General features: G+C 48.5%; 1 protein-coding gene across 1 annotated transcript; it reads right to left on the bottom strand.

Moving 5' to 3' along the window:
• Window positions 1-1,582: 1,582 nt before the first annotated feature.
• Window positions 1,583-13,389, bottom strand: f13a1b (coagulation factor XIII, A1 polypeptide b). Its single transcript, XM_056300221.1, has 9 exons — window positions 13,380-13,389; window positions 12,235-12,373; window positions 10,351-10,454; window positions 8,943-9,031; window positions 8,635-8,788; window positions 6,941-7,216; window positions 4,433-4,593; window positions 2,855-2,991; window positions 1,583-2,160 (listed from the first exon to the last, which is right to left on the bottom strand). The coding sequence occupies exons 1-9, from the start codon at window positions 13,387-13,389 to the stop codon at window positions 2,019-2,021; spliced, it is 1,212 nt and encodes a 403-aa protein (XP_056156196.1). The 3' UTR covers window positions 1,583-2,018.
• Between the last annotated feature and the right edge of the window lie 319 nt (window positions 13,390-13,708).

Raw genomic sequence — 13,708 nt, 5'->3', positions numbered from 1 at the left:
ACTGGCGGCCTGTCCAGGGTGTCTCCCCACCTGCCGTCCAATGACTGCTGGGATAGGCTCCAGCATCCCCGGGACCCCAAGTTGGAAAGGCGACTTGGATAATGGATGGATGGATGGATGGATGGAGAAGTTTGCATGTCTACTTCCATATACCTCCATTACTTTCTATTACAGCATTTCACTTTTTGGAGTTTTTTTTTTTTAATTGGGTATGCACTTTCCAAAAAAATTTAAATCCAATATCATAGAGTGGGGTGTAAATAATGGAAATGATCAGGACTGCAAAGAACCTGTTTTAAGGAACAAGGCCTACAAAAGGAGGGGAAATCTAGGATTATGTGTCTCTTCATATACCTGACTAACTACTGGACTGAACAGCACAGCATGAAAGCTACGCCTCCAGTGACCTCACACACAGCTTGACTACAATGAAACAAATGATATAATCACATTAAACCTGCTGGACAAGGCGGTGCTCGGTAAGGCGAATAAGTGGGTGTAAGATTTCGGCCAAATAAAAAAGCTCACTGTCGATTCAATCCTGCCCGACCTGTTACATAAAATATGTAATCATATTGTGGACTGAGATGGCAGCACAAATTCACGTTTGCAGCGGTCTCACCCAGTACCATCCGTGCAGCGTCTTTGTCCACTTCTGCGTCTAAGTTTATGTCTTCGTCTGATGGCTGGGAGAGCTGGCGCCGGATCAGCTGGGAGAGCCTGGTCTGCTGCGTCCTGTGGGCCCAGGGACCACGGCCCTGCCTGGAGCTGCACCCAAAGAGGAAACACCGAGGGCGGTCTGACAGGACGCGGTAGCAGGGCAGGCTAAGCTAACTGCTAGCCCATGCAGATCGGCAGTTCCAATAACACCGAGGACGGTCTGCAGGTGGCCTCACCTGGCCTTGACTGTGTTTTTGGTGTTGTCGTGTGGAGTGCGGGAGGTGTGTCGGAGGTGTCTGGCTGGGAGAGCTGGCGCTGGATCGGCTGGGAGAGCTTGGTCTACTGCGCCCTGTGGGCCCAGGGACCACGGCCCTGCCTGGAGCTGCGCCCGAGGAGGAAACACCGAGGGCGGTCTGACAGGACGCGGAAGCGGGGCAGGCTAAGCTAACTGCTAGCCCATGCAGACCGGCAGTTCCGACAGTCATCCTGGCTGGCGTTCGCTCTCTTGAACAGTGAACTTTATTTTGTTGCTGTGGATATGTTGGATATATGTGTTTTTGTAAGTTTCTGTAGTTCTTGTAGTTTGGATGCGTGTTTTTGTCTTTGTGTTGCACTGCTGTGGGCTGGGGGAAGCGATATTTCGTGTCACGTCGTGTGCGCAGGTGCGTGAAATGAAACGACAAATGTTCCTGGTTCCTGAATTTGAGCGGTAAACGTGAACAGGTGTCGTTTTACCAGGGGCCACGTTCAGAGAGGTCTGCAGGGCCCTCCACGGCTTTGGCAAGGCCAAGACCACAGCAATTAGAGGAAGAATTGTTGCAACAGCCACTCAAAGCACTTAGCATGAATGCCTCACGTTCACCTGTGCATACACACTCCTACACCAACGACCACACAGTATAGAGCGACACGTTACAAAACCTGACATTTATCAGCCCTTTATTTAGTTGATATATATTTTCCTTCTGTTTTTGCACAGAAAGACAGCGTACAAACATTCTCCAGGTACCACGAAGGGGCGAAAACAGTACTTCATAGTGCTGATCACGTAAAGGCATCGACAATTCATTAAAAATGCAGCTTGACTGGAGTACATCGAGCGAATTGAACGCATCAAGTAAAACCTCATCGGTCAGCGTGATGTTTAAAGGGAAGAGATCTCATTCTACAGACCGTTCCTCATTATCGTTACAACTAAAAACACAATTTAAGTAGTAAAAAAAAGCTCTTCAAAAGGTGCAGATTGTATATATTGGCTAGAATATAGCGGCTTCTAAAAACTCAAGCGCGATAGCTGATGAGTTAAGCTTGGCCAGTAACTGACCTAGGGACGTGGCGCAGTGCTCCTGCGCCGGTCCTCAGGCCTTCACGGTGATTGACACCGTGCCGTACACCTGTCTGAGGGCGGGGCTGTCCAGGGTGGCTACCAGCCGGGTGGAACCTGCCCTCCTCGGGGTGAAGAACTCGGTCCAGGTCAGGGCAGTGCCACTGGCGATCAGACTGTGGGGGGAGACAACGATTCACCCTCAGTTTAACCAATCCAGGAAACGAAATCTGAACGGTGCTAAATTTGGTTGAAAAGCGAAAGTCTGGTGGACTTGTTTTTTTTTATTCCCCCTCCCCTCTTTTTTTTCTCCCCAATCGAGACGTCCCGGTCGCTGCTCCACCCCCTCTGCTGATCCGGGGAGGGCTGCAGACTACCATATGCCTCCTCCCATACATGTGGAGTCACCAGCCACTTCTTGTCACCCGACAGTGAGGAGTTTCACCAGGGGGACGTAGCGCGTGGGTGGATCACGCTATTCCCCCCCAGTTCCCCCTCCCCCAAACAGGCACCCCAACCGACCAGAGGAGGCGCTAGTGCAGCAACCAGGACACACACCCACATCCGGCTTCCCAACCCCAGACACGGCCAACTGTGTCTGTAGGGACGCCCCACTAAGCCGGAGGCAACACGGGGATTCGAACCGGTGATCCCCGTCTTGGTAGACAACGGAATAGACCGCTACGCCACCCGGACGCCCCCTGCCAATTTCTTAGTCAATTCAGTACATTCAAAATTCCTCCACGTCAGCCAGTATGAAGAGAAAGTATAATCCATGTTTGATTTCGTGGTAGCTACTCATACACACATGTTTACCATATGCACACACACACACAGACACACAACATTTTCCAAAGTAGTTTTGCTTACCTGTAATATTTGGATTTGGGTGGCATTATCCCTGGCCCCTCCATGCGAATGTAGACGTTCTCCAGATTGAAGCTGAAGGGGTTGGTAAATTCTACAGACGCCATCATCTCCTCATTCACCTTGGCCACGCCCGACAACTGCACACACACACACACACACACACCAGCCAGAGGTCATGCAGCGAGCACAATAGACGATTTAGGCAAACCCTGTGTCTTGACGTGTACCTTTGCTGAAGATGACAGAAATACACAGGAAGTGGCAGAAGTGGGGGGGGGGCAACAATGACACGTATGTGTGTGCAGGGGTGTACTGTATAGTAAGAGCCCACCGGAGCGCAGCTCAATATGCCTGTATTTCCGGTTTTAATACAATAAAGCGCGTTACTGAAGACACGTGTCCGCCCCATCTTGTTACTTTGTTGCAGTTTGGCATCTCAATGTAGCGTGCTGTGTTGCGCTTGAGCGCTCAAGCGATACATTGTATTCAGTTTCGAAATCCCACCCTTTCTGCTGCCTGCCCACGAGGTGGCGGTATAATTCAAACAGAAGCCAGCCGGCGCGTGTGGGATTAGATACAAACATTTCTTGTTCCGTTAGCCTAAACTAATTTCTTAGAGTGGACGGGAATGAGTGAAACGGCTTTTTACCGTAAGTATTGCAATATAGGGGCATTAGCGGGGATACAGGGATTCCTGACTTTAAAAAAATGTGGAAAGAGGGTAAAAATGGGGGGGGGCAATGGCCCCCTGCCCCCCCCCATTCCGGCGCCCCTGATAAGTGGTGAATGCTGGGTGTAAGCAGGGATATAAAGAGTGTGGATGGTTAAACATTTTAAAAAGGATTTCAACCCGGGATGGGGGAAATCAAGTCAGTGCAAAACCGCTATGCTAATTTTAGTATCGCGGTGTTGCAGCTCAACGGACTGATGCTGTGAAGAGGCTTGATGTGATGACGTCTGCATAGCTGAACTTTTGAATTTTAACTGAATGTTTTCCACAGGGAAGTATACACGTGTTTTGAGATGGGGGATTCAAATAAATGCACTGGCTGAACATTTTCTTTGGGCTATTTGCAGTTTTCCCATTTTACTGTAGACAAGAGAGGGGGGATATCGGGGTGCTCGTCTTCCCGCTCCCTCGTCGCTCCTGCCCCCCCCTCCCCCGTGTGTCTTCCCGGACTCTGCTTCCCCTGTCTGCTCCTCGACGCCCTTGCTAGCCCCGTTCTTCCCCGTGCTTCGCCCCAGCTAACCCCTCTCCTGGCCGGTGCACCACCGGCCCGGGTTGCTGGCTGGAATCCCAGTTCCTCACCTGCTCCCCAACCCGGCAATAGGAGCCGTTGTCTTTATCTGACCGTCTTTTGAGTGTCTGGGTCAGCACCCTGGACTGGGCCTCGCCGCCATGTTAGCGGCGACGCCACCCACATGCAGCCGACGCACCGTCCACCTCTGCTCACCGGCTCGGCGTGTCCTGGTCTGCAAATGTTCTGCAAATACAAGTAACTACCAGTAGCTATACACTGGGTCCAGCCAGACCCGGGACCGGATGAAATGGTTCTCTTGAGCTCGTCGGAAACTGACCTTGACAGTGATTTTGGGAGTGCGCAGGGCAACGACTTTCATGGCGGTGACGATCTGGCCCGTCTCCCTGACCTTCCCAGTGGCGATGAAGTGGAGGTTGGCCTGCTCCACCAGATGTTTCATGTAGCTCTTCGAACGCACCTGCACCACCTCCTTAGTACCTTGGAGACACACACACACACACACACACACACACACACACACACACACACACACACACACACCAGGGCATTTTATCTGTATTTGCTCTTTGGACCAGAACTGTAGTTGTTCACATATTTCTGTTTTTATTTTTTATATTCACATATTTCATGTTAAAGACAGCTGTTCTACATAAGGGGGATCCAGTTAGTCCTCCAGTTCTGTTAGAAAATGGGGAGCAGAGTTTTATTATCTACATACAATAGTTACCCAATAGGATTTATGCAATAAATATAATCTTAATTATTAATCATATAAATCCATATTTGTGCAAATTGTGGCTATTTGATCTCTGATGGACCACATTTAATTTGAACGTATGATTGTTTTTCAGTGGAAAAGATTATTATTATTATTATTATTATATAGGTATTAATCATATTTAGTAAGTAAAACACAGGGGGAGGTATTCTATTTATTCTATTTAAGTGTGGAAAAAATTAAAATGAGATATTGATGCAGAAAAACCAATGACTCTTGTTTTCTGGACACGTCATTCAGCATTATTTTGATCCCCCCCCCCTTTTTCTCCCCAATTGTACCTGGCCAATCACCCCGCTCTCTGAGCCACCCAGGTCGCTGCTCCGCCCCCTCTGCCGATCCAGGGAGGGCTGCAGACCACCACATGCCTCCTCCTCCCATACATGTGGAGTCACCAGCCGTTTCCTTTCACCTGACAGTGAGGAGTTTCACCAGGGGGACGTAGCGCGTGGGAAGATCACGCTATTCCCTCCAGACCCCCTTCCACCCGGAACAGGCACCCTGACCGACCAGAGGAGGCGCTAGCGCAGCGACCAGGACACACACCCACATCCGGCTTCCCACCCGCAGACACGGCCAATTGCGTCTGTAGGGACATACGACCAAGCCGGAGGTTACACGGGGATTCGAACCGGCGGTCCCCGTGTTGGTAGGCAACGGAATAGACCGCTACGCCACCCGTATGCCCCACGTTATTATGATTTTTATAATTTTTCAAAACCACCCATAGAGGAAATGGACATATAGCATCGAAAAAAACCCCATTCTGAGGTAGATGAGTTTGTTCAGATTTGTTTTAGAAAAGCAAAATTACAATTTTTAATCCTAATTTGGTCCCGTGTTGGAGGATTAAAGGCGCTTTTGGAAGTTCTTTGAGTTCCAATAAGTCTTGGCCCTGTGATGGCCTGGCGGCCCGTCCAGGGCGTCTCCCCACCTGACTGCTGGGATAGGCTCCAGCATCCCCACGACCCTGAGAGCAGGATAAGCGGTCTGGATAATGGATGGATGGCTGGACGTCTTGAATGAGACCTAAATCTGATCCCGTCATGACTTCCCCCCGTCAGTTAATTGAGTGCTCTAGAGTCCAACACGGTGGGATGTCTGCAGAGCTGCCGGCTGTTGCAGTCACCAACAGCACCCTCCAGGGCTTTGGGTGTAGAGCCCTGCACGGGCCGAGAACTCCAGCCCTAGCCCGGCCCCAGCCCGATAAAGCCTGCAAGTTTTGTTGAGATCTTTGTTGAGATCTTGGTTTATGGAAACCCAGGTTTCCCAGGGGTGGGTCTATTGTCAGTGAAGGTGGGAATGGTGAGTTGAGGGCTAGCACTCCACTTGCAGGTCACCTCTCTCATGGATGTGTTGACAAACAGCCCCATCCTGATGTAGGCCCCGACTACGACCGCAAGGATGGACTGACGGACCTCTGGGGTACGAGCTACAAGAGCACCGTCATCCAAAATCCTGCAGCTCAAGAAAATGCTCCCAAGAGAACTCAGTGGTTGTTTGGTTGTAAGAGATTACCATCCCGCTTTGTGCGTATAAACACCCACAAACACACACCATCATCACCGGTGGTCACTCGGGGTTGGGTATGACCGTCCTCCCTCTGGGTCCCTCTGGATCTTCAGGTGGGTGTAGAGGCCGATCCCGGAGCCGTATAATGGGAGGACGCCTGTGTGCTACAGCTTTTTATGTGGCGTGGCCGATGCTCCTGTAGCCACCACACGGTCCCTGGCAGGTGGTCCAATGGCATGGAGAACCAAGACGACTGGGGACCACCCTCTGTTGCAGCCTTCATCCACCTTCACTGCCGTTGTGACCTGGAGACATCTTCCACCAGTTCCACTGTTGAGGTCCTTGTTGAATCATGCTTCATCTACCTATCCGCCTTGGGTGACCCTACCAGGGGCCAAGCTCTGGACGGCATAGCTCCTGGGATCATCGGTACACGAAGGCTTCTCCACCACGGCAAGGTGGTGATCCAAGAGAAGACACACACACACACACACGTGTTTATCCCCCCACCCCCACCCCCCACCCCCTACTCACTCTTGCTGGGCTCTATCATCACAGAGGGACCGCTGAACAGGAAGTCGGCGTAGGTCACCCCAGTGTAATACACCACACTCCCAGTGACGAAAGTGTCCACGGTGCGCCGCTGGCCGCTGAGGTTCTTGAACTCCAGGCTCAGGTCAAAGTCATCGCCCACGCTGACCTCCAGAGACGGCATGGACAGGTCCACGTCGGCCACGGGGGGGTTGGACTTCTCCCGGTGGCAGCCGTACTCCTCCGCCTTCTCCAGAACAGTGCGCTCCTCTGGGCTACCTGGGTCACCACGGGACACGAGGGATTAGAAGGAATCGAACAAAACGACATAACCCGCAAACTCTCCCGGAACACGGATTACATCCGCAACGAGGGTCACCGAGGAAAACGACCACCGTTCACAGAGTCGGGACAGCGAGAAGTCGTTCTAGTATCCCACCATCTTCAGTTCTCAGACAAGTAGAAGGGCCGTCACTTGTCCTTTACTTAACTTTAAGGTCTTTGTTAGAGGACTGCTGATGGGGATGCCAAAAGGTCTTGACTGAACCTGTGGCAATTAAGCCATCCTAGCTGTGCAGCTAGGAGCAGTGGGCAGCCGCCATGCAGCGCCCGGGGACCAACTCCAGTTCATCTTGCCATGCCTTGCTCAGGGGCACAGACAGGAGTATTAACCCTAACATGCATGTCTTTTTGATGGTGGGGGGAAAAACCGGAGCACCCGGAGAAAACCCACCGCAGACACGGGGAGAACATGCAAACTCCACACAGAGGACGACCTGGGACGACCCCCAAGGCTGGACCACCCCGGGGTTCAAACTCAGAACCTTCTTGCTGTGAGGTGCGCCACCGTGCCGCCCAATTTTTGCCCAACTTATATGAATAATTGCCCAGCTTGGCCAATTAACCTATTTTCCGAGCCGTCCCGGTCGCTGATCCACCCCCTCTGCTGATCCGGGGTGGGGGGTGGGGGGGCTGCAGACTACCACATGCCTCCTCCCATACATGTGGAGTCGCCAGCCGCTTCTTTTCACCTGACAGTGAGGAGTTTCGCCAGGGGGACGTAGCACGTGGGAGGATCACGCTACTCCCACCAGTTCCCCCTCCCTCCTGAACAGGCGCCCCGACCAACCAGAGGAGGCGCTAGTGCAGCGACCAGGACACATACCCACACCCGGCTTCCCACCCGCAGACACGGCTAATTGTGCCTGTAGGGACGCCCGACCAAGCCGGAGGCGACACGGGGATTCGAACCGGTGATCCCCTTGTTGGTAAGATGTTTCCTTTTAAATTAAGATATCTACCAATCACAGTGAAAACTTGAAGCTATCAGACATACGGAGGAAGGGCTCAGACCGTGGAGACCAACCGGGACATCTGACCTGGTTTGCTGTCATGGCTGATGTGTGTGTGTGTGTGTTCACTCATCTTTAAAGATGCAGTAGTAAAAGTTACACACTTTGCTCAAGTGTTCACTACCTCGACGTGTGTGTCGCTCACCTGTCTTTGTGGTAAAAATCAAGTGGCACCAACCGGGGAGTGGGTTTTAATCCCAGTTACTTCGTTTCATTTGTTCGACTATTCAGCTATTCATTGAAACGCAGGGGAACATCCCCCACGGCGTGTTCAGGAATTAGCCACGACAACGTGTCTGATGAATTTCATCACGGCATTTTGCGTTGCTTTGTGCAGCTGCCCACCTTCTGGAAACTTGTAGTTCTCCGTGATGTCACGGCGGCTCTCCAGCCCTGGAGCTTTGGTCAGGACCATGCGGCCCACGTGGGACCGGTTCACCTTGACTGGTTCCAGGGTGCCATCTCTCCTCCGAGAATAGAAGACCACGTCGCTGTTGATCTGTGGGGGAGACAGACGAGGGGCGGCCTTCAACATGCTGCCGCCTAGCGGCTAGCGACTGACACGTGTTGCTGGATGCAGGCTCTCTCCAAGCAAGATCGCTCTGTCATTTTTAGACCAGGAATGGAAACGTGCAAAGTCTCGAGGTACTCACTTCAGCAAATACAAAGGCTGCGTCAAACGGGAAGCATATCTGGCCATGCTTAATGGCCTTGACGGAGGCAGGGCCGCACCTGTACATGCCTGAGCAGACGGCAGGGAAACAGAGTGAGGATCCATTTACCGCCATTACCACATCTTCACGGTTACTGACAGCCAGCACATGGCCGTGAATGATCAGTTAAAGGGAGGGTAGTTACTGGTAGACCAGAACTTAAACTTACAATCCTGAAAATGTGCATGCAATGTGCTACTTGATATTTTCTGTCACTCGAGTATTTAAGTATTTATTCCATTCATGAATGCTTTTCTAGGGGCTCCCACCCCCCTTTTTCGCCCCAGTTGTGCTCGTCCAATTACCCCACTCTCCCGAGCCGTCCCGGTCGCTGCTCCACCCCCCTCTGCCGATCCGGGGAGGGCTGCAGACTACCACATGCCTCCTCCCATACACGTGGAGTCGCCAGCCGCTTCCTTTCACCTGACAGTGAGGAGTTTCACCAGGGGGACGTAGCGCGTGGGAGGATCACGCTATTCCCCCCAGAACAGGCGCCCCCACCGACCAGAGGAGGCGCTAGTGCAGCGACCAGGACACATACCCACATCCGGCTTCCACCCGCAGACACGAACGATTGTGTCTGTAGGGACGGAGGTAACACGGGGATTTGAACATGCGATCCCCGTGTTAGTAGGCAGTGGAGTAGACCGCTACGCCACCCGGACACCCCGGCAGCAGCGAGTTTACATAAGAAGCAAAGTTGTTGTGGCATGCAGGCAGATATGTCAGACCAAGTTCATAAAACACTTGTACCAATAGGCAACACAACATCAGTTTCTAAAATCCTTTTCAGCCATGTTTTCTGTTTGGTGGTGGAGAACATGTTGACACAACAGAACTGTCATATTCCAACTGATCGCTGGAATATGAAGAGGTCAAACAGAGAGAGAGAGAGACAAAAAGAGAGAGACGGAGAGAGCGAGCGAGAGGAAGGGGGAGAGAGAGAGAGAGAGAGAGAGAGAGAGAGAGAGAGAGAGAGAGAGAGAGAGAGAGAGAGAGAGAGAGAGAGAGAGAGAGAGAGAGAGAGAGAGAGAGAGAGAGAGAGAGAGAGAGAGAGAGAGAGAGAGAGAGAGAGAGAGAGAGAGAGAGAGAGAGAGAGAGAGAGCAGGAGAGAGACAGAGAGAGAGAGAGCGAGAGAGACAGAGAGAGAGACAGAGACAGAGAGAGAGACAGAGAGAGAGAGAGCGAGAGAGACAGAGAGAGAGACAGAGACAGTGAGATTGAGGGGGAGAGAGACAGAGAGGCATAGAGAGAGAGAGAGAGAGAGCAGGAGAGAGACAGAGAGAGAGAGCGAGAGACAGAGAGGCATAGAGAGAGAGACAGAGAGAGCGAGAGACAGAGACATCACCATCACTGGTCTCCTGCGGCGTAGAATCCACAACCTGCCAGCCTCCAAAGCCTTGTGGAAGGTCTGGTCTGGACATGTAGCACTCATTCCAGCAATGGTAGTTCCTGATAAAGGTAAAGCAAGTCCCGCGTATTTAATCCAGCCTCCTAATAAACATCATAACTAATGAAAGTAAATGACAAATTGATATTTCATTTGTGCTCAAAGTCGTTTCCAGCATTCTCATTTGGACCCACAGGTAGATCTCATTCTCATTTAGACCCGCAGGTAGATCTCATTCTCATTTAGACCCACAGGTAGATCTCATTCTCATTTAGACCTGTGGGTAGATCTCATTCTCATTTAGACCCGCAGGTAGATCTCATTCTCATTTAGACCTGCGGGTAGATCTCATTCTCATTTAGAACTGCAGGTAGATCTAATTCTCATTTAGACCTGTGGGTAGATCTCATTCTCATTTAGACCCGCAGGCAGATGTCATTCTCATTTAGAGCCGCAGGTAGATCTCATTCTCATTTAGACCTGCAGGTAGATCTCATTCTCATTTAGACCCGCAGGCAGATCTCATTCTCATTTAGACCTGCAGGTAGATCTCATTCTCATTTAGAACTGCAGGTAGATCTAATTCTCATTTAGACCTGTGGGTAGATCTCATTCTCATTTAGACCGGCAGGCAGATGTCATTCTCATTTAGAGCCGCAGGTAGATCTCATTCTCATTTAGACCTGCAGGTAGATCTCATTCTCATTTAGACCCGCAGGCAGATCTCATTCTCATTTAGACCTGCAGGTAGATCTCATTCTCGTTTAGACCTGCAGGTAGATCTCATTCTCATTTAGACCCGCAGGTAGATCTCATTCTCGTTTAGACCCGCAGGTAGATCTCATTCTCATTTAGACCTGCGGGTAGATCTTATTCTCATTTAGACCCGCAGGTAGATCTCATTCTCATTTAGACCTGCGGGTAGATCTTATTCTCATTTAGACCCGCAGGTAGATCTCATTCTCATTTAGACCTGTGGGTAGATCTCATTCTCATTTAGACCTGTGGGTAGATCTCATTCTCATTTAGACCTGTGGGTAGATCTCATTCTCATTTAGACCTGCAGGTACATCTCATTCTCATTTAGACCCGCAGGTAGATCCCATTCTCGTTTAGACCCTCAGGTAGATCTCATTCTCATTTAGACCTGCAGGTAGATCTCATTCTCATTTAGACCTGCAGGTAGATCTCATTCTCATTTAGACCTGCAGGTAGATCTCATTCTCATTTAGACCTGCAAGTAGATCTCATTTTCATTTAGACCCGCAGGTAGATCTCATTCTCATTTAGACCCGCAGGTAGATCTCATTCTCATTTAGACCCGCAGGTAGATCTCATTCTCATTTAGACCTGCAGGTAGATCTCATTCTCATTTAGACCTGCAAGTAGATCTCATTTTCATTTAGACCCGCAGGCAGATCTCATTCTCATTTAGACCCGCAGGTAGATCTCATTTTCATTTAGACCCGCAGGTAGATCTCATTCTCATTTAGACCCGCAGGCAGATCTCATTCTCATTTAGACCCGCAGGTAGATCTCATTCTCATTTAGACCCGCAGGTAGATCTCATTCTCATTTAGACCCGCAGGTAGATCTCATTCTCATTTAGACCTGCAGGTAGATCTCATTCTCATTTAGACCTGCAGGTAGATCTCATTCTCATTTAGACCTCCAGGTAGATCTTACAAATAGACACAGGAGCGAGTGTCAGGGGCGCTCCTGGAGGAGCCGCCGTGTCTTGTAAGATCAACCAATCCAGACTTGAACAATACACCGTATGGCTTTCACGAGATTCTGAACTGGACGCTGGGTTTTAATGGCTCGGCTGTGCCTTGAAGGTACCAGATCGAATCCTTGGTGTTTTTACGGTCGATCTTGCCGTTCTCGTCCAGGAGGATGTCAGTCTTCAGATTGCCGTCGTTGTCATGGGCAGAATAATAGTTCGTCACCACCCGCGACGGGATGCCAAGACAGCGCAGGACTGAGACACACACCAGAGATTTGATGTTGACAAGTAAAAGTTCAGCAATGGTAGAATATAATATAATATAATATAATATAATGTAATATAATATAATATAATATAATATAATATAATATAATGTAATGTAATGTAATATAATACAATATAACATAACATAATATAATATAAAAATATAATATCCTCTAATGCCATGTAATATAATATAATATAACATAATATAACATAACATAATATAAAAATATAATATAATAGCCTCTAATATAATGTAATATAATATAATATAATATAACGTAATATAATATATTAATATAATATAATATAACATAATATAACATAACATAATATAAAAATATAATATCCTCTAATGTCAAGTAATATAATATAATATAACATAATATAACATAACATAACATAATATAAAAATATAATATCAATATAATATCCTCTAATATAATGTAATATAATGTAATATTAATATAAAATGACGTAATATAATATATTAATATAATATAACGTAACATAATATAAAATAATATCAATATAATATACTATAATATAATAAAAATTGTTTTCAGATAAAATACTCATCTAAAGGACCAGTTCTCAGGAATTTGGGCGTGATAATTCTCGGATGGACATTTTCTACATTTTAGCCTACATGCATTTCGAAACAGTTTTCTCACATGACAGATGGGTTGCAGGACTTGTCACGTGAAAGACCACGTGTTTCCTCTTTTAAGCAGAGGACAAAGATCAGTAAAGGGATTATACAGAGCAATTAAACCCTATACGATCTTTTGTGAGTTTGCTGCCATCTAAAGGTGAAAAACCATCTATACACGCTGGGCTGACCGAGGTCCCAAGGGCGTCTCTCAAATCCATACCAACACTACGTGGTACCTTCTGTGTACTAATATTCATAGTATACAATTTTGATGGATAGTGTGTTGTATTTATACACAGATGAGGGTTGGCTTGCTGGTTTGGCTTTAGGTTTTGTCACCGTCCACCATTTTTTTCCCCCAAAAATTTCCAGCGCCGCAGTTTTCCAAAACGCATTGCATTATGGGACAACAGTGTTTATCAACGGCACACTCGAAATTCGAGTAGATTTAGAGTGCATGTTGACATTTAAAAGTATTTAAAATCCCAGGCAATTAAAATTATGCATAATTATGCATAAATATGCAAAATATGATTTTTCTAAAAATGGCTAAAAAAACCCACTTTTCTCAGCATTTCAGATGATTCTGAGCATTTTTGATTTTTTCACCTAAAATTTTTTCTGGGGACCCGCCCCCCCCTTAACCTGGAAAATGTGACCCTCTCCCC

Source organism: Lampris incognitus, chromosome 20 (genome assembly GCF_029633865.1).
Source record: "Lampris incognitus isolate fLamInc1 chromosome 20, fLamInc1.hap2, whole genome shotgun sequence".
In the NCBI taxonomy this organism is placed as follows: Eukaryota; Metazoa; Chordata; class Actinopteri; order Lampriformes; family Lampridae; genus Lampris; species Lampris incognitus.
The sequence above is the reverse complement of the archived record's forward strand: the minus strand, read 5'-3'. Positions and strand labels throughout refer to the sequence as shown.

Coding starts and splice junctions, on each gene's coding strand:
- f13a1b (XM_056300221.1), bottom strand. Junction 7,217..8,634: donor GAACTACAAGTTTCCAGAAG/GTGGGCAGCTGC, acceptor GTGGTGACCCAG/GTAGCCCAGAGGAGCGCACT. Junction 2,992..4,432: donor CTCCCAAAATCACTGTCAAG/GTCAGTTTCCGA, acceptor GTGTGTGTGCAG/TTGTCGGGCGTGGCCAAGGT.